This window comes from Drosophila obscura, unplaced genomic scaffold (assembly GCF_018151105.1).
Source record: "Drosophila obscura isolate BZ-5 IFL unplaced genomic scaffold, ASM1815110v1 contig_150, whole genome shotgun sequence".
In the NCBI taxonomy this organism is placed as follows: domain Eukaryota; kingdom Metazoa; phylum Arthropoda; class Insecta; order Diptera; family Drosophilidae; genus Drosophila; species Drosophila obscura.
The window spans coordinates 10,355,041-10,375,142 of record NW_024542736.1 but is presented as its reverse complement, the minus strand read 5'-3'; the positions used below and the strand labels follow the sequence as shown (position 1 = coordinate 10,375,142).

General features: G+C 47.0%; 6 protein-coding genes across 6 annotated transcripts; 3 read left to right on the top strand and 3 right to left on the bottom strand.

Annotated features, from left to right (window-relative positions):
• The first annotated feature begins 1,667 nt into the window (after positions 1-1,667).
• On the top strand, positions 1,668-3,559 carry LOC111079351 (N-sulphoglucosamine sulphohydrolase). The gene is given in 2 exon segments (XM_022374510.2): positions 1,668-2,734; positions 2,736-3,559. Coding segments are annotated over 2 exon segments (1,587 nt in total). The 5' UTR covers positions 1,668-1,768; the 3' UTR covers positions 3,357-3,559.
• A 3,065-nt stretch (positions 3,560-6,624) lies between these two features.
• Positions 6,625-8,560, bottom strand: LOC111079337 (endophilin-A). The gene is made up of 2 exons (XM_022374486.2): positions 8,059-8,560; positions 6,625-7,914 (listed from the first exon to the last, which is right to left on the bottom strand). The coding sequence occupies exon 2, from the start codon at positions 7,752-7,754 to the stop codon at positions 6,645-6,647; it is 1,110 nt and encodes a 369-aa protein (XP_022230178.2). The 5' UTR covers positions 7,755-7,914; positions 8,059-8,560; the 3' UTR covers positions 6,625-6,644.
• A 670-nt stretch (positions 8,561-9,230) lies between these two features.
• Positions 9,231-9,968, top strand: LOC111079339. The gene is made up of 2 exons (XM_022374489.2): positions 9,231-9,342; positions 9,411-9,968. Exons 1-2 carry the CDS (start codon positions 9,289-9,291, stop codon positions 9,852-9,854), a joined length of 498 nt encoding a protein of 165 aa, XP_022230181.2. The 5' UTR covers positions 9,231-9,288; the 3' UTR covers positions 9,855-9,968.
• A 1,939-nt stretch (positions 9,969-11,907) lies between these two features.
• Positions 11,908-12,535, top strand: LOC111080777. Its single transcript, XM_041591777.1, has 2 exons — positions 11,908-12,088; positions 12,150-12,535. The coding sequence occupies exons 1-2, from the start codon at positions 11,942-11,944 to the stop codon at positions 12,477-12,479; spliced, it is 477 nt and encodes a 158-aa protein (XP_041447711.1). The 5' UTR covers positions 11,908-11,941; the 3' UTR covers positions 12,480-12,535.
• A 475-nt stretch (positions 12,536-13,010) lies between these two features.
• On the bottom strand, positions 13,011-14,617 carry LOC111080779 (opsin Rh2). Its single transcript, XM_022376591.2, has 4 exons — positions 14,456-14,617; positions 13,461-14,377; positions 13,361-13,394; positions 13,011-13,290 (listed from the first exon to the last, which is right to left on the bottom strand). Exons 1-4 carry the CDS (start codon positions 14,540-14,542, stop codon positions 13,195-13,197), a joined length of 1,134 nt encoding a protein of 377 aa, XP_022232283.2. The 5' UTR covers positions 14,543-14,617; the 3' UTR covers positions 13,011-13,194.
• A 98-nt stretch (positions 14,618-14,715) lies between these two features.
• LOC111079338 (low molecular weight phosphotyrosine protein phosphatase) lies at positions 14,716-15,903 on the bottom strand. The gene is made up of 4 exons (XM_022374488.2): positions 15,721-15,903; positions 15,473-15,654; positions 15,232-15,405; positions 14,716-15,177 (listed from the first exon to the last, which is right to left on the bottom strand). Exons 1-4 carry the CDS (start codon positions 15,752-15,754, stop codon positions 14,791-14,793), a joined length of 777 nt encoding a protein of 258 aa, XP_022230180.2. The 5' UTR covers positions 15,755-15,903; the 3' UTR covers positions 14,716-14,790.
• Between the last annotated feature and the right edge of the window lie 4,199 nt (positions 15,904-20,102).

The following is a 20,102-nucleotide window of genomic DNA, read 5'->3' as shown; positions in this document are numbered from 1 at the left end:
GCTGACAACTGACGTGGTTCCAATTGGATGTTTTGTATCTGCGCTGTGTGGCATGATAATATTCGATTCTAATACGTGTTGGATCCCCAATGGACAGTATTATTCGTACTACGATTTGTAACGTATAGATGGAAAATGCAAACTATTTTGAATGCCAATCAGCAAATGTTTTTATTGAATGTGTTTGCATGTACAAAAACACTCCTTTATCTGTGGACTATCCTATGTTAAAGTTAGCCTGTCCCCTGAAATTTATGGATTCAAATTAAATATGAAAATTATTGATTTTTTGCCTCCCCTGAATTTCCCTTTTTTTTTGTGAATATTTTAACCCATTTTAACAGATAATTAAATACATGAATAAATAAATCAATATATATTAAATAGATACATAAAAAAAAAAAACCAACATATGTTATAATTTCTAATTAATACCAACTAATGATTAGTCTAATTCACTAGTCAACCTTTTTCTCAGGAACAAAACTTTCTTGTTGGGGTTGGGTTGATGTTTTTTTTTTTCCTTTTTTTTTTTTTTAAGTTTTTTCAGGGTGTTTTACTGCTCCCACTTTAAGTATTAAATTAAGCCCAAATATTTGTTTTCATGAATAAATAAAATGATCATTTTTTATGAATTTGCTTTGTAGAAAGTGAAAAAAATTATATTCTAGATTGGGGTTTAGGTATCCTCATTAAAATCTATGGGATTGGGTAAATCCATAGGGGGGGGGGGGCTTGGGGGGCGGGGCGCGCCGGGGGGGTTGTTGCTCCGCCTTCCTGACGACGCTAAAGGGACACATTTTGCTTTGGGTTTTGAATTTGTCCACAAATCATCATTTTGCTTTCAGTTTACGGTAAGCTGAAACCAAACTATTTGGGCTTACTTCTAGCTGTTTTAATTACCTTTTCAAAATAGCAAGTCTTTACAACCAGACGTGTCAAGGCTACCTCTGAAGCTTCCCGTCTTTCAAAAGCTGCTGCATAATCTTTTTTCCATACTCAGCGGTTTGGACTGGGGGGTGGTTATAGCCCCTTGCTTGTAGCATACAATAAACAAACAATACAATACAGTATACTAAATAAAATAAATAAATATAATATAAAATGGAAAAGCTTAGAGGGTTGCTTTGTCGGTGAAACTTTTTTTTTTTAAATGTCTTTTACTGTAGAAGGTAACTTAAGGTACTATTTCACCTTACAGCATTTTAAACGGGAAAATGCTGATTGTAAATTCAGTTTCTTTACTTAAAAAAACAGATTAAATTAAATTTAAATATACATCTACATCAATTTTTTTTGGTGCTTAGAAAACATTAAAATTAAGAGCTATTATTGGATTGAGAATGTTTAAGAAATAATTAAAACATCAGTGGGTCACCTAATTCAATAAATGTAGTTATTTAAAGCGAGTGTGCACTGTAGTCAAACCGCTCTGAAAGAAAGTCGAACAAAGTGAATGTACGCAGACAAATGTATTAGTAAGCCGTGCTCCCGCTGAGCCCCGTGCTGTGAGTGGCAAAGAGATTAAAACTGGAATTGAATGCGACTGGGACTGAGACTGGGACTGACTGAGCCTGGAAGTGGAGGTGAGCGAGCCGGAGAAATGTGAGAACAGAGAAACAAACAAGCAAAGATTTAGCTGAGAATGCTTAAAAAGTATTGGAATCATTTGGGCCTGGTCTCAGTGCGGTGACGACGTCCATGGGATTACCTTGTGGCCTTCAATTTGCGGTTCTGCGGTTCAAACTCGGAGTTGGAAATTTTTGTGATGCGGCTGTTCATCTCAGTGCTGGTGATCCTAGCGATCGGTGGAGGAACCTATGCCAAGGCAGCAGAACCGAAGAATGTGCTACTCCTGCTGGCTGATGACGCGGGCTTTGAGATGGGGGCCTACCTGAACAAGTTCTGCCAGACGCCCAATCTGGATGCGCTGGCCCGGCGCGGTCTGCTCTTCAACAACGCCTTCACCTCGGTGAGCAGCTGCAGTCCCAGCCGCGCCCAGCTGCTGACGGGGCAGGCCAGCCACGCCAGCGGCATGTACGGACTCCATCAGGGCGTGCACAACTTCAATGTGCTGCCGGAGGTTGGCTCGCTGCCCAATGTGCTGCGGGAGCAGAGCAACGGCCGCATCCTCAGCGGCATCATTGGCAAGAAGCATGTGGGAGCGGCCGCCAATTTCCGCTTCGACTTCGAGCAAACGGAGGAGCAGCACTCGATCAACCAGATTGGCCGGAACATCACCAAGATCAAGGGCTATGCCCGGGACTTCCTCAAGCAGGCCAAGGACGAGCAGAGGCCCTTCTTCCTGATGGTCGGATTCCACGATCCACATCGCTGTGGCCACATAACCCCACAGTTTGGGGAGTTCTGCGAGCGCTGGGGCAGCGGCGAGGAGGGAATGGGCAGCATACCCGACTGGAAGCCCATCTACTACGACTGGCGCAATCTGGAGGTGCCCGCCTGGCTTCCGGACACGGACGTGGTGCGCCAGGAGCTGGCCGCCCAGTACATGACCATCTCGCGATTGGACCAAGGCGTGGGCCTGCTCCTCCGCGAGCTGGAGGCCTCGGGCCTGGCCGACCACACGCTGGTCATCTACACCTCCGACAATGGACCACCCTTCCCCGGAGGACGCACCAACCTCTATGAGCACGGCATCCGATCACCCCTGATCCTCAGCTCAACACAGCAAGGTGATCGTCGTCATGAGACAACGGCTGCCATGGCCAGTCTCCTTGGACATATATCCCAGTGTGCTGGACGCCCTCCAGATGCCACCACCAAACGGCACCAAGTTCAGTGGCAAGTCCCTGCTGCCTGTCCTAAAGCAGGAGCCGCCCGCAAAGGAGAGCGATGCGATCTTCGGCAGCCAAAGCTACCACGAGGTGACCATGGCCTATCCCATGCGAATGGTGCGCAACAGGCGCTACAAGCTGATCCACAACCTCAACTACTGGGCAGACTTTCCCATCGATCAGGACTTTTACACCTCGCCCACATTCCAGCAGATCCTGAACGCCACAATCCACAGGCAGCCGCTGCCCTGGTATCGCACCCTGCTGCAGTATTACCAGCGACCCGAGTGGGAGCTCTACGACATCAAAGTGGACGCCTTGGAGCGGTACAACCTGGTGGACAAGCCCAAGCACAGTGGCACCCTCAAGCAGCTGCGCCAGCAGCTCTACCAGTGGCAGGTGGACACCAAGGATCCCTGGCGCTGTGCCCCACATGCTGTGCTGCAGGAGCAGGGCGTCTTCAAAGCGGATCCCGTCTGTCTTACCCTCGGCCACGAGGCATTGGTCCAGAGCACTAGGCGGAGGGTCCTAACTCAATATGAGGAGTATGTTCTGGTCTAGCAACTCAATTTGGCAAAGTGTCTTACAATATTTACTGTCTTATCGCACCGTCAACAAGGGAGAGCAATGCAAAGTGCTGATAACAATGAGAACTGAACTTCTTGGTGCTACTCCCTGCAAAGCCAATCGATTTGGCTACATGGCTATTTAAATATTATTGTATTAAAATGTATTTTAAATTAAAATTTGGCTTGTTTAAAAATACATTTATGAGTTTAATAACCATTGAGAATAATTTTTAGCAGACTTTTTCAATTGGATCTTGCGACATTTGGCTCAAAACAAAAAAAAAAGTAAATAAATAAATAAAATTTGTGGACACGGAAGTTGTTTGGAAAAGAATTGGCATTATCTATAGGGTTGAAATACTTTATAAATATAATAATACCCACTTGAAAAAGGGTACAACAATCCAAAGTGCTGATAGCAAGAACGACTTTCCTTTGTTACTCATTTCCCAAGTGGCTACACTGCCCCACAAAAATGCTGCACATACTCGTACTGGCAGCAACCCATAAAAAATGGCTCTCGAAATGAAAGAAAATCGCCACAGACGAACAAATATTCCTGGCCGCATGACCTCAGCCACTTTGGGGAGGGTGTCAAGATGGGATGACTCTCTGGGGTGGTGTGCGTCACGTTTCAATGTCATGCCCATTGTGGGGGGATGGCAGCTTTTGGGGGTTGCGCCCCGCCTCGCTTTTGTGTCTCACTGTCTGTGTGTGGAAAATCGAAAATTTCAATGCTTCTCTGGTTTATTGGTGGCGCCGCTGCCAGAGCCAGAGCTGCTTCCCCAACTCATCTGCCGTGCAGCATCCATCCGAGTCAGTGTTACACAACATGCACAGACCTCGTGGCTGGGCCAAGGCTGCCACTGGAACTGGGTTAGGTAGGGGTGGGTAGCGGAAGAAACGGAAGTGCCTGCCGGTTTAAGGTCAACGAGGAAATACCAAAGAGTAAACTGGGTGTTGTGCCTTTTTCTCATTTATGACTTTGAACGAAAGACACATTAAAAATTAAATTTTATTAATTTGGTTTTGGTTGGTTTTGCATAAATTATGTTCTTCAGTTTAGCGTAATTATATTATATGTGTATATTTTTTATATTGTATATTATTTAAGTTTCCGCCCACACAAATGCACAATTACAATTATTATTGTTGCCATCTTCTGCCATCAATAAAATATTTATTCCGATACTATGGGGAGAGGGGCGGCCGGCCACCACAGACGGCTGCAACCGCCACCCTCTGGAAATGATCGGCGCCTGCCTACATATTCGCGGGGCGAGTGTTTCCATATAATATTTGTTAAATTTTTTTTTTGTTTGCTCTTTAACTAATTTATTATCAACACAAGTTGCATGGATTTTTTAATTAAATTTCGCTTTATACGTAAATATATTATTGTATACGTATATATCTTTGCATGCACATAGTATACAATAAATATGTATGTACATTCGTGTGTGTGTGTTTGTGTATAGATCGCATACATACATATGCCAACATGAGACTATTTTAATAATTTTAAATTTGTTTTGTGATTTGTTTGTTTATTCTTATTCGTTCTGGGTTCCATCTTTCAATGCAATCGTTCAATTCAATTTCCATACATATACTTGTATGCATATACATATAATTTGATCTATATCTTGCGGTTAGTAAACGCGTTTAGTTAGTAGTTGTTTTGTAAGTTTTGCTATGCTTCGATTGACTTGACTGGTTTCGCTTACGTTTACAGAGTTTATTATCAACATCAACATCCTTCTGGAAATCGTTTAACTAGTTTATATATATATATATATCTATGTATGTATGTATATATATATATCCGTATATGTATGTATGCTGGTTGGTATTGTTTAGGAGGATTCTGTTACATTTACTTTGCTTCTAGTTTAGTTTATCATCTCGTTAATTGTTTTATATTGTATTACGTTGCTGCTCAGTATAATTTATAATAAATACATAATAATAAATATACATGTAGATAATACGCTTAATAAATATATTTATATATATATCTATTTGATTTCATTTATATATATATAATAGTTATGTATATAAATAACAAAAAAAACAACACACATAAAAAGGAGCAAAAATGGTAGGATACGATACAAATTTTTTTTTGCTTTGATTTATCCTTGAATCTTGAATTATTCTTACAATTTTACAACGAACATCGAGAACGGTATCAGTATTGGTATTCTTGGTATTGGTATTGATATTCCGTTTGCCATTTAGAATTGAATAGAATAGAATATAATTGAATAGAGTGTGGGGGGGAGTATTGTTTTTGCACAAATATATGGGTAGGTTTTTTGGTTATCCAATAAATAAGCTTGGGTATATATGATGTGGATAGGATAGCGCTGGCTTACTATATAAAGGGATTTCCCCGCATAGAGAGCTCATGTTTATGAAGAGAGTTAAAAGTTAAAATTACAACGAACGAGGAGGGGCTTGGTTAAGAGTTGGAAGAAGACAGAGCAGAGGAGGAGATAAATCACAAAAAATATCATTGGAGGCTGCCACTGAAAACACTGAGTATGGGGCAACTAATTAATTCATTAACAAGAGTGCTTTACTGTTGTCCGTAATGTTCGAGTACTTGCTTTTTGTCGCGTACAAATCGAACATCGCAGATATACGCCAGCCAGCATCTATTGTGGGGAGAGCTCGAATTGAGTTGGAACAACATTTGCCGAACATCGAACATCGAAGAATAAAATGGAAAACGCAAGGAAATCGCCTTTCGCTTGTAACACTTGTAAATTTAGTTAGTTATATGTACGTACAATATTAATTTAACTTGTAATTCATTTGAGTTGTGTTTTTTTGGTTGCTTGTTTTGTTGTTGCATGGTAATTATTGTGTTGCCAACTGGTAAGATTTTCGCAATTTTGTTTCGAAATTTTGTTTCTTTTATGTACTGTATACATATATGGTAAGTCGTATGTATGCATATGGTTTATATGGTCTGCCTTGCCTGCATGCAATTGTCGTTTATATGGCCACGTGAATGTGCTGAATGCTAGCTAGCTAAGCCGTAAACATATCCGTATAATCGTATCGTAACCGTATAGTAACCCGCATCTAATCAACTATGTGTATGTGTGCTGCCAAACTTTGCGCCTCTAATGGCGAAACCAACATTAAGGTTATTGTTCTCCACCATGATCTACGACTTCAGCCAATTTGATAGGGTTAAATGGGGGATTGTGGGAGGAAGCTGATAGCTGATACTTGCTAGCTGTTAGCTGTTAGCCGATAGCTGTTTTGCTTAGTTGCCATTGGGCAGTGGGACCTGCACCTGAACATAGGATTGCGGGAAGTAACCGGTGCGGCCATTGACGGCACCCTCATACCAATTATCGTCGACGCGATTGAGCAGCGTGATTATGTCGTTCTCCTTGAAGCCCAACTCCCCGGGATTCTCCGGATCGAAGTCGTAGAGGGCTTGGCAGCAGGGCTGCTGCTGGCGCGATGGTGTTACGGCCATCGACTTTGCGGGCGAGCGCATCGGCGAGGGCAACGGCGAGGCGCTCGAGCTAATGTGGGACGGCGTGCCGTCATCAATGAGGCCGCCGCCACCGCCGTCCAAGTTCAGATCGAGCAGCGTCTTGGGGACAAACTCATTGCGTGGCCGGCTCTCAGCCTCGGATCGTTTCTCTTGCAGCGTCTCCTGCAGGCCGCGCAGCACATCGGCACACTGAGAGTGAAAATCGTATAGTGCCTCGGCAAAAGTCACCAATTGTGAGACATGTTCAGTGTCGTTTTCCAACAGATTGAACATGCCTACCTGTGCCAATTGCAATGATTCGGCAAACTTATCCTCAGCACCACGAATTTCATCATCTTTGGCCTGCCGGCGACGCTTGCAGTCGAAGTCGAGCCGCCGACCCTGCAGCTTCTTGCGATGGTGCATAACCTCCTTGAGGTCTTTCATCTGCATATGATGAAGGGGTTCCAAAAAGTTCTGCTTGATATTGTCGTCCAGCGAGTACTTGACGTCGGCCATCTGTTTCAGCGACTCGCCAAACTCGACGAGCGCCTGCGCAAACACGCTGTTGTCCTCGCCGAGCTTCTTACCATAAGTCAGCATACATTCGGCCAGCAGTCCCTCCGGCTGTGGATACGTGTTCGATTTGGCCTGTCCCGACAACTTCGAGATGCCCTTGACTGCGGCCATCTTCGCACGCGCCGTCGGATTCGGCTGCAGGAACTCCTTCGTCTTCAACTGCAGCTCCTCCACCAGCTCCACGGTCACGTCCGTCTTTCGCTCCATCTCCATGAAGTCCATGTCCAGCTTGGTGCCCTCGGCGCCACCCATCTTCTCCGTCATGTACTGGTTCGCCTTGTTGATCTGCTTCTTTAGTCCAGCGAAAGCCATGGTGATGCTTTTTTTCTCTCTCCCCGCCTCTTGTCACTAATGGAAATGTGGATGTGGGACCTGGTTGTCCGCCTGCTACTGCTGCTGCTGCTTATGCTGCTGCCTCTGCGCTGCCTCTGCTATGCTGTGGCTGTGCTGTGCTTCAACGACGACGCGGTGGCTGTGAACGGGTTGGTTGAGTTAGTTGACTTGCCTGCTTTTACCGAGAGAGACTCAATTTCAATGTCGAGATATCAATTGATATTTTTTGAGGCGTTTGCTGTGTTAGCTGCGCGTTTCTATTTTTAACGTTTGGAAGACTTACGCGGCGTGCACTTTTCGTCAATTTCTGCTCTGGGCTGCGTTGCTACTGCTGCTCTCTGCTGGTCTCCGCAGTCTCTGTAGCTGTGGCCTGCCTCTGCCTTTGCTGGGTGCTACTGCTGTACTGCTGAGGGGGTGCTTCCGTGGGGGTGCTTCTTCGGCAGCGCGCGCGTGTGTGTGTGTGAGTGTGTGTGTGTTGGAGGTTGGAGGCTGTGTCACAAACGCCAAAGGCAAGAGAATATTAATTCGAGTTCTACTTTTTCTCCAGCACTTTCACTCGCTTAGCCTGCACTGCACGTTCTGGGCTGCTCTGCTCTGCGTCGCGTCGCGTCTGAATGCGATTCACCTAGCTTCGATTTTTTTTCGCAGAACCTTGGGCTGCGTAATTTTTGAAGGACTGTCGTTACTACTATTTCTCCCTCTGGCTTCTTGGGGGGCTGGGGGTTCGCGTTTTCCAAAGCAAAAATCGATATCTCAACCGTGTACAACAATTTCCGAATAGGGATGGGGAACTAATGATAGACCAGCATATCGATATGCATTTTCATCGGCTATAACATAATGTCAAAATACCAGCTCTAGTGCACTGTAAAAAGAAACAGGGCTGTATTTCTGAGCTACTCGATATTCATTGGCGGACTTTTCGAATTCCAACGCATGCACAGGAATGATTGAAAATAATCAGGAAAATTATGTTGAATGGATGGATGGACCTGCTGGAAAATACTCTGCTAGTATACGGTAGAGTCCCTGGTATTTACAAAAGTTATATTTCTAATACATATTTACTACATCAATGTTATGATTAAATCGTGGCGGCAGCTGTTAATGGAAACGCTGTTAACTCGTTAACAGCGTCTGTAACATTGCAATTTTGCCGCTCAAAACCCTAACAGCTGCTATTTCAAAAATGCAATTAATTCAAAAATGTTTACCCAAGTTAATTCAAGGAACAGCCATGACGTCATCGCATGAGGCAGCACTTTGGCCAACATTCTTGCTTCCCACTTTTTATCTACATTTGGAAGATAACCGCCGTATACGGGGCTCAGCCAAACAAACAACGAACATGTAAATCAGTTCAATCGCGGTAGCGCGGCAGAGGCAGATATGGTGGAGATAAGGCCATCCGATCTTGTTTTTAGTTGCGTATAAAAGCCCCCTCCACAGACCACCAAAGCATTAGTCTCTCCGAAACCCAAACGACTGAGTCCCCACCCCCACTCAGAAGAAAATGAAAATCGCCATCGTACTACTTGTGGCCGGCATTGTCTGCGCCAACAGCCAGGTAAGGGGAGAGCGCTAGCTAGTTCTGATTCCAATGGCAATAATCATAATTTTGCTCTCCACGAACAGGCAGCACCAGCTGCAATCGGCGGCGGCGGCGGCATTGCCAACAATCCCTTTGCGGCGGCCAATCCCTATGCGGCTGCGTTCAATCCCTTCCTGAACGGACTTTTCGGTGGTGCCGGTGCAGGCGGAGCAGGAGCTCCAGTTGCTGCCACGCCGCCCTTCGGTGGCGCCTCCATCTCATCGTTCTTCCAGTCTGTGGTGCTGCAGCGGGAGGCCGAGCGTCTGCTCAGCCAGCCCAACTTCCCCACCGACCTGGCGGAGCGTGTCCAGGATGTGGTGGCCAACTCGCAGGAGACAATTGCCGGCTGCAGCACACCCGCCACACTGCCCTGGCTGCAGATCCGTTGCGTCAAGCCCCTGCTGACCAGCGCCAAGAACGAGCTCAAGCTGATCGATGACGAGTGGCAGGCACGCCAATTGGCCGCCGCTGCCGCAGCTCCAGCCTAGGAGCGGACACAGTTGCACTTTCAATCCAGTATTTAATACCTTATTTAATTTAATGTTTTGTCTGTTTAGCTGAGGGCAATCGACCAACATAGTTGCAATAACATTCAAAAATAAGCTCAATGCCGGAATTCTTGCACTTACTTCTTGGGCTTGGGCTATTGGGGAAAGGGTGGCAGGGTGGCAGGGCGGTAGAGGGAAGTGTGGCGCTCTTGACCTAGACCAGTGGATGCTTTGATGTGGCTGCGACTGGTCGGACTTTGCATTCTTCGCTTTATTACATTTCCCATTCAGGAATTACAAAATTAGGCGCTGCTTCGAATCGAGTCGAAGATTTTAGTTGGGATGAAGCATGAAGGAGGGGAGTTGGAAGATACTTGCCCTGCTCGCGTCACAATAAGTTGAAGACGACCTCGACCCTTGCTCCCTTGTTCTGCTGCCTGCTCCTTGGCCCCATGATTGGCGCGCCCTTGGGGCTGTTAATGCTCTGGCGCATACTTGAGTCAAGCCAAGTTTGGGGCAAGTCTTTGGGTCTTTGGGTTTTGGGCCATTGAGCAGGCAGCGCTAGAACTTGACGCATTTTGGTCAAATATTTGAATTCCGTTTGCCCTGCTGCTGCTCCCCGTTTTATTTGCCAGCCTTTGTGCGCGGCTTTCGTCTTTGACCGCTTGGGGTCTGAGACGCAGGGCAGCCCTTTTCTGCACTTATCAATTTGCCGTAGACTTTTGGCCTGCCAAATTGTTTCCAGTGCATGATTTGGCTATGAATTGGCCCATGGAGAGCAGAGCCACAGAGCCAATGTCGAGTGCTGATTTATGCGGTGCAGTGCAGCCTCAATTATCATTGCCCAATTGTTGTTCCTGCAGGGGTCCCTTTGCCATCGCCATCGCCTTCGCCTGACCCACCCGCCACCAACAAGCTCGATTCAATTCGATTTGTTATGGCATTTGCATATGAATTTGAGGAGGACCCACAAGGGCTCCGACTCCTGCAAATGGCTCGGCTTAACGAGCCAAAGTCTGGCCGCAAATGACCAACTGGCAGGATGCAGGAGGATCGATAAGCCGAAAGAGAATGGACAAAGCCGGCAGTGGCCAGGGGTTGGAGGTTGGAGGGATTTAATTTCAAATTCAAATATGTAATTAAATGTAAATTTCAAACACAAACCCCGCTTGCTGCTGGCTGCTTGCTGCTGGCTGTGGCTGCCACATACACAGCAGAACCGACTGAGGCGCATTAGGAGTGCGTGGGGGGGGCGATTCGGATCTGGGGCGAGTGCAAAGTTTGAGCCACTTAATTGAAATATTTTGAAGATTGAAACTCTTGGGTTTCTCTGGCTGCTGTCATTACAGCAACAGCCCCACCGAACTCTCCAAAGTTTTCGTGTAGTGTTAGCCGCTTGCCCCCAACCAACACCCATCACCCATCACCCATCAGCATGCCCCCACCACCGCTCCCAACTTCCCCAATCTACCCAGAAACTCAAAACTGAAGCATCCCTCTGCTGCCCTGTTTTTCGGGTAATGCAAAAGTTGTGCCATTTGAAATTCACGCAGCACTGAAAAAAAAGAGAAATGCAAAGTCCAAAATGAAATCCAGCCGCATTCGGGCAGCCCAACTAAATATATATGCCAAAATCGGTTACCAAAAACAGTTGTGGGTGGTCGGGGGGAGAGGGAGGGAACACACTCTAAAAGTGCATACATATACACTCGCACGATATGTATGTAAATTTGTTATGGGCTTGTGGCTTTTGTTTTGATGCAAAAGTTGGATGACCATTTTTTTGCGGCTGTGTGGCTGCTGTCAGAGTTCGTTAGTTTTGGGGATAGAAAATTAGGAAATACTTTCGACTAAAGCGAAATCGAATGATGAATCATCCCACCAGCCATCCAGCCCCCCCACCCCCACACTACTCAACTATTTGCTCTGCTGTTCACACTCAATGGCCACTGCTACTGTTGCTTGAATCTGCCCGAGTGCCACTTCCGTTGGCTCTGCAGATAAGGCAACACTTGGCTGATCTTCTCCCAAGAAATATGATCAACATAAAACATAATTAGGTTGAGGCTATCAGCGCTGGTAAGATAATGGAGGCTGTAAACATTATCAGCGCAAACACAGAGCAGGCCAAGATATCAACGGCATCGCGGGGCATGTGGGCTCAGTTGGCCAGTGAAGGTTTTCGGAAAATGTCGACTGCATCGCTGATCGTGTTCTGTGTCTGTGCGCTGCTGGTAAGTGTTTTTATATATATTTAATTGGAGTCTAGTCTTAGCCCGCTAATTGCCATTGCAGCTGGGACACACCCTCGGCCAAGATCCGCCTGTAAACTATTCGCTGCAATGGGCCAAAGACACGGGCATCCACATCAGGATGGTGATTGAAGAGAAGCTGCCGAATACGGCCCGGGCTCAGGCTGAGGGCAGCGAAATTGCGGACGCCTTCGACATGGGACTCGGACACTGCAACACCGAGCTGGTAAGCAGTCGGAACATTGCCCAGCACAAGGTCTGTGTGAATGCGCTGGCAGCAGGTGCTTATGCCGCGTTGGATCGCGTCGCTGGCCAGCAATGGGCCATCTATGGCGCCAGCTCTGGAGCGTCGCGTATCGGTTTGTTCTGGTGATGCAGCAACAGATACTATTCACGATTTAATATTCAATAAAGCAACTCAGCATTGTACATCTACGGGTGGCATCCTTGATTGGTTTGCAATAAGCCAAGACCCTTGATGGGGCCTCTGAGGAGGAAATCTGTCAAAGAAAATGAACTTTGGCCATATTGCCAATGTCTGACTGACTCTGACTGGCTTATTGGGCTGGCTGCTTGGCTGGGTTAAATGTAGAGTGCAGTCCCTGCCCTGCCCTGCCCGTGTCTGTGTCTGCTTCTGTATTTGCTAGTGCTCATTAGGCAGGGGGCTAATGGGTAGGAGGATCCATGGGAAGGGGTTGACTCAGCAGCTCTGTTTCGTAATTATAGTCATTAGATGCGAGACAAAGCAAAGGCGACATTTGGCTTCCATTTCATGGCAATGTGTGTCAATGGAGATGAATCTGCAGGCGGAGCCCTGGGACTGGTAGTGGGAGTGGGAATGGGAATGGAATCGCTGTCGTAATGAGCGACTGTCTGCTGACATGGGTATACATCCAGTGACTCGTACAGTTCAATATTCCGTCAGCTTTAATTCCATTTTTTTTGTTGTTTTTTTGTTGTTTTTTTTTTACATTTTTTGTATCATTTTTTATGATGGTTGCATTTCACGTTGGTTTTTTTTTTCTTCGAAATTTTTGTGCCTTTTGCAGGCAATTGCGTTGAATATATATACATATTAATCCGCCAGCTCAAGCCTTTGACTCTGCCTCGGATGTGGTTTCCGTATCGGATGGGGGCGCATCCGGCTTGGGCTCATCCGTGCTGCCGCACACACACATGGGACACTGCCAGACGAATAAAATGAACTCAAATATATGGGAATACACATGGGCATAGAGGGGCAGAGCGACCTACCTTCTCCTTGAGCACCAGACGGTACTTGGGATGACTGCGGAGGGTGTATTAAAAACTCGATTAGACCTCAACTGACACTGCCACTGGCAGTGGCACTCACCTGATGCCATACACAATGGGATTGTAGACGGCGCTCGTCTTGGCAAAGGTCGCACCCCAGATGGTGGTCAGCGGGGTGAGACCGTCGATTTTGAAGAGTCCAAAGTAGCAGATGACAAGGTAGGGGGTCCAGGCCATGAACCACAGCGAAATGGTGGTCAGCGCCACCTTGGCCAGCTTGCTTTCGGCGCTCTTGTCGCAGTCCTCGGAGCTGCGCAGCGACTTGACATTCATCTTCTTCGCCTGCTCGCGCATGGCCTTCTCGTGGGCGGCCACGGCAGCGATAATGAACCAGTACGAGTAGCAGATCATAAAGAGCGGCGTGTAGTAGACGAACAGGGAGTAGGTGATGAGGTAGGAGCGCGGATTCCACTGTCGCGTCATGTAGTCGATGCTGCAGGCGGTCAGATTGCCCTCGGGCACATAGCTGCTCCAGCCGATCAGCGGCATAATGGTCCAGAACACAGCCATCATCCAGATGAACCCGATCTTCATGATGGACGTCTTTATGGTCATGGGCGTGCCATTGATGCCCTTCACAATCACATTGTAGCGATCGAAGGCGATCATGCACATCGACCAGATGGACACACAGCCGAACAGGGAGCCGCAGGCGGCGTAAATGTCGCACCACAGCGGGCCCAGCACCCACGTCTCGTAGTAGAAATTGATGATCATCACCGGCGACTGGGAGGCCATCATGCAGAAGTCGGAGAAGGCCAGATTCAGGACGAGCAGATTGGCGGGCGTGCGCAGCGATTTGGTGCCGCCAAAGATGTAGACCACCACGCCGTTGCCGCAGCACGAGATGATCAGAATGATGAGCGTGAACAGGCCGAGTATCTTGCTCATTGTGGGATCCATGGGCGCGAAGCGACTCCAGTACGGATTGACCAGAGGCGCCATATCGGGCAGCACCTGCAGAGGTCAGAGCAAAGATCGGACTTGCTGGATATCTGATCCCTTCACTAACATCCCTAGCCTAGTCCTACTCACATTGTCCAGCACGGAGCCATTGGCTCTTCCTGTTTGCGCCTCGAATCGGGGCCCCAGCAGGGCCACGGCCAATGGACTGCGCTCCATGCTCCGTTATCCGCTATCCGCTATCCGATTCCGATGCGCATCGAACTGCGGCTGTGGCACGGCTGCGGCCGGGGGCAGCTTATATGGCGGATTGGTAAGCCAATTAGCCAGCCATCAAATGGGCTCTCAGCTGCCAGCTGCCAGATAAGAGTCATTGTTTTTTTTTTTTTTTTATTATTATTTTCAAGGTTCTACACCTGCAACACGGCAACGCTGTCGGGGGCACAATCAATGTTTCCAATTACGTTTTAGAGCGAGTCCAAAAATTTCTTGCCACAGACGAGACACAGTTTCCTTTGGCGGCAGCTGGATGTGGTGTCGCGGTACTTGGGCATGGGCGGTGACAAGATCTTCGTGCAGACGCCCGTCAAGAAGGCGTTGGTGGCCAGTTCGAAGGTCTCCGACATCATCCGCGACTGCTTCTGGTTCGGACTTAGGTCAGGAATGTGCTGAGTCCTTTTGCCAACGCCATAGGTGTCCATGGACTTGACGGGCTCGTCCTCCGGGTAGGCGTAGTCGTCCTCGGAGCTGGGCAGCGTGTACTGCACAATGCTTATCTTTTGGCTGAGTATGAAGTACTTGCAGCAGTCCTTGATTTGGTAGTAGGCAGTCCGAAAGCTTCTCAGCTTGTACGTCTGCAAAATGCTATCCATTAGGATTCAGTGGGCTGGGAGTGAGCACCGACTCACCGGTGACAGTTCGTTGATGTTGCCCGGCTTGCCGTCCTCGCCGAACGAGCTCAGCAGCACCACCAGGCACTGCTTGGTGGAGCGATAGAGATTGGACCAGAGCAGCAGCTCCTTGTACACCGCCTCGTCCATGGCCACAATGTAGTCAAAGTAACGAAAGTCCTGCACAGTAAACTGATGAAGGAGGCGGCCGATCAGCATTTATATGTATATGTATATTTTAATGAACTCTTTTGCCCACCTGACGACAGAAATGATCCGAGCGCAGTCCATGCTCGCGCAGCGTTCGCAGGCAACGATTGTGGGGCCGGCGGCCGATGTTCCAGGAGCGCAGCCCCGCACTGTCCACCTCCCAGTAGATGCTCGTCTTGACCATCAGGCTCTGCATGATGGCCTCCGCCATGGGCGAGCTGCAAATGTTGCCTGCCCGGATGCCAAAGGGTGCCAAGGATTAGCGAGCAATGGCCAAAAAAAAGGCCGAATGCTTACCCATGCAGACAAACAGAATTTTCTTGTGTGACATATTTCCTATATTAACAGGCCGCCAATCAATTTAATTGAATTAATTCACACTAAAATTTATATTTATTTTTACTGTTTCCAGACTTGAATTTTTAATAAACTGAAATTTCGTTGAACACATCCGAAAATCTGTAGCCGAGTGCCGGTATGCATGTGTACTCGTACAAGCGCAGTCTACTCGGTTCGTTTGGATTTATCGAGCATGTCAGCATGCTCAGGTTGGGGTTAACCCCACACCCCCCCAACTGAAATTATAGTGACCCGACCGGACCACTTCCTTAGATTATCTACAAATGCACTTTTGCTCGCATGTTTTTGTGCTGCACTGCTGGCAGTTCGAGTGGGGCACGCCCACAAAGGCATTACGAGTGTGGCAGCGGGGCAGGCAGCGGGGTGGGTTCATTTGTTCAACTAGATAGTGTCAAGTGGCTGTCAAGTGTGGGCCACGTTCACGTTGCGAATTGCATTCGAAATTAGTTAACAAGTTCAGCGAACTCTCCAAGTGCCCCACGTACTTGTATGGCAAATGGAATCCCAGCACAGCTCCCCCCACACAACCCCCCACACATATAATCTGATGTCATGTCATGAAGGTGTACAATGCCATTTGGTTCATTCATTTTGGTTCAGTGTCAATTATGCGAGAGTTTTGTCTGCCACTTTTTATTTGCATTTCCATTAAACGAATGCCCCCACTCCCCCTCCTAACCTGTCTCCCTGTCTCTTGCCACTCTTCCTTGTTGGCTTGTTACTTGGCCATTGGCAATATCCAATTGGAATTGCATTGAACGACTAAATTGAAAATTCAGCTGAAAAAGCATATTTCACTTATCACTTTTCACACAAAGCACACCACACACACACACACACACACACACCGACACAGGCAAATGGCGAAAACAAAGCTCACCGGCCAGAGGGCAGAGGGCAGATGGCAGCATTCAGGCAGAAGAGCAAAAGAGCAAAAGAGAAAGCAACAGCAGAGAGAGAGATAGTGAGAGAGAGAGGGAGCAACAAAATGAAATTGTAAGCGGCAAAGCAACAGCAACAGCAACAGCCACAGCAGAAACAACAGGAACAACAGCAACAAGTCACTCAGTCAGGGAAAATAATATGTGTACGTACGTACACGTATGTGGCCGACTAGTGGGCGATGTGGGGGCATGGCAGGGCAGTGCAGGTTAGAGCAGACGGACGGATGGACAGGACGGACGAACGGACGGAAGTGTGGCACTGGCATCGCATTGTTGTTTTAATTAAAAACAAACCTCCCTCGAGTTGTTGTTGCTGTTGCCTCAAAAAAACATGGAAATAAAACCAAAGTGAGCAACCTGAGAGGAAAAACTAAGTGAGAAAGAGAGAGCAAGAGAGCAAGAGAGCTATGCAGCGAGAGAGACAGAGACACACAGTGAATAAGTGCGATAGATAGAGAAGAATGTGTGTGAGAGCGGATAGAAGAAAGTGTTGAATATTTAGTCCAAAAAAAAACATATAAAACAAACGCGGAAGATCAACTAAGAACTCGGGAGTCGACCAAAAGATACCCACTACAGGGTAACAGTTTGATGAATCCTTTCAGCATAATAGGCACACGAATAAAGAAATATTTTAGGCAAGATAATTGCACTGTAATTGTGTTCCTTACGACTGTAATAATTCCTTGATTTATATTTATGTATTTCTATTTTAATATGCAGTATTAAGAGCATTATTTGGGAACTAAATGGAAGTCCCATATACCCTTCTCGTCTACGATTACCGGGTGCAAAAGCTTGACAAGAATTGTTCAAAAATGTTAGCACAAGAAGATGACACAACCGGAAATGAGAGACTATCTGCTCGTGCATATGTAAGTGTTGCTGCTGGCTGTGTGTGTGTGTGTGTGGGTTTCTGCTTCAGCTAATGGCAACCGTAATGCTGTGGCAGTCCCTGAATTAAAGGATGAGCCGGCATGGACACACCACGCTGCGCCACTTCACTCCAAAAAAAAAAGAAGAAAAGCCACACCTAATGGCAATTTAAATGAACAGAAACAGAAACACACAGCACACAGCACGAATATCGAAGTGGAAAAAATGTAAGCCTGAAGCTGGGGGAAAAAAGAAACAAACAAATAAAGCCGAGGCCTGACTCCACCCATTGTTGGGCAAATGGCAAATGCTTTTTGTTGACCACAAATGCAATTTACAGCACAACAATCAGTGGTGGGACGGTCTACGTACGCAGAATGCAGCAGTAGCAGCAGCAGCAGCAGCAAAAGCATTCAGAAAAGAGAGTCGAGAGGCACCAGCACCAGAAGAAACTAATAAAACACAAACTTTGTTGCTTTGTGTTGCAGGTCTGGCCGGGCAGGCACGGCACTGCATTAACTGACCAGCGAGCCAACCAGGTTGAATGGGTTGCACAGAGGGCGGTGCAACAGCAACAACACCAGCAACATGCACAAGGCACAAAAGGAGGGCACGATTCGTTAGTCGGTGCTTAAAATACCCTTGCAGATAAAACGTTACTTTATTTATTTTATTTAATTTTTTTTTATCGTACTATTTATAAAATTTTTTTTCTGGTTGCAAACATACAAGTAAAAGAATAAAAAAAATATTTAGGGTATAAACAGCATCAGCATACTCATAGTTTTGGCCACACACATGGCACATACAATTAGATATACAGCTCGTTGAGGTTATATGGGCCAGAGGGCCTCAGGCAGGTGTGGAACTACAGAATGGAAGGGGGATGCGGTGAGGGGGACTGGTGCAGCATTTTGCCGCCGTGTTTGCGGCCATTTCCCGCTGATTGAGGTTCAGAGCATGTATTTTTGGGTTTGCTTTTTAAAATTAAATTTACCGTAAGCACACGTGCTGCAGTAGCTGTAGTAGCTGTAGTATCTGTGTGTGTATACGCATGTGTATGTGTGAGTGTGTGTGTGTACAGGTGCTCTTTACATTGCTAAATAAACGCCCCAAAACAACTACTTTGTGTGAGGTTTTTGTGTTCATTGAGGTGTGATAAATAAATTAAAATGCATACGAATATGAGCGGATGAAAAAGCGTGTGGTGTGGTTAATTTCCTAGGGGGAGATGGAATATTATGATTTAATTAGCCAGCAAGTTAAATGCAGGAATAAGAATAGCCACTCGTATAGATTAAATGTTATCTTGTGATGTTTCTTTGCTAATTGACGTCTCTGAATCGTGTGTAATCTTATCTGCTTTAAATATTTTATCATTTGTGTGGAAAGATGAAATTCCATCAATTTCCGTTGCCTGCTTTCAGGCTTCAGACGCTTTTGAGTAATTTCTTGGGCCACATTAAAAAATGATGAGGGGAAAACAGCAAACGGGAAGCCATGCCGGAGAGTGGGCTGCAGACAACCCAAACAAACTGAGGCTCATTAAAAAAGCCAAAGGCAAATATGGCCCGAGTCGTCTTGGCCATTTCCTCGAACCTTAAACTGCGACCTCATCAATAGCCGAAAGGCGTCGGCGGCAGACAGCAAGCTGGAAAGTCTTCTGTCTGGCCGAGATTTTTTTGCGGCCGATAATGCGGCACGTAGCGGCAATTCCTAAAAATGATGCAGTAGTTGTGGAAGCGGAGACCGTAGACCGGAGACGGGGCACGTTCTCCGCCACGCCACACTCCACGCCACGCTCCACGGGCTGAGTCAATCGCCTCTGCAGCGGCATCTTCATCTTTCCGCTGGAGCGTCGTAAGTCATTTAACATTTTGAGGTATTTAATGAGCCAAAAACTTTTGGCCGCACATAAATTAAAAGTCGACTAGGCCTGTCCGGCCTGACCGATGTTTCCCCAATGGCAACAGACCGTTGTGCCCGTCTGGGCCGGACTGGGGGTCAGGGTCAGGTGTGCCGGCTGACCAGGCAATGGCTCTATTAGCATGCCCATTAAAATTAGACAAATGGTTTGCCATTGCCGTTTGCCGTTTCCCATATCCGCAACTTTGCCCCAGTCCGCAGATTTATGGGCCAGCTAGGAGGGGTCTGAGTCTGGGTCTGGGTCTGAGTCTGGGTCTGAGTCCGGGGTCCTGGGTCCGGTCAGAAGTCGAAGTCTGAGTCGACTTTTGGCGCAATCACATACGCCACTTGAGAGAAATGCGCTGCGTCCATTTGATATGATAAATGATTTTGTTGCCACCATCCAACGCCAATTGCATGTGTGAGTGGGAGAGTGGGTGGGTGGGTGAGTGAGGAAGTGAATCTCAGCGCGTGTGGTGTGTGTGTGTGTGTGTGTGAAGGTCAGTCAAAGTCATCGGCTTGTAATAGGCATTCAGCTTTAAGCCATTGAAGTGGGGTGTAGCAGCAATCGACACTTTCCTCGATTACTTCAAC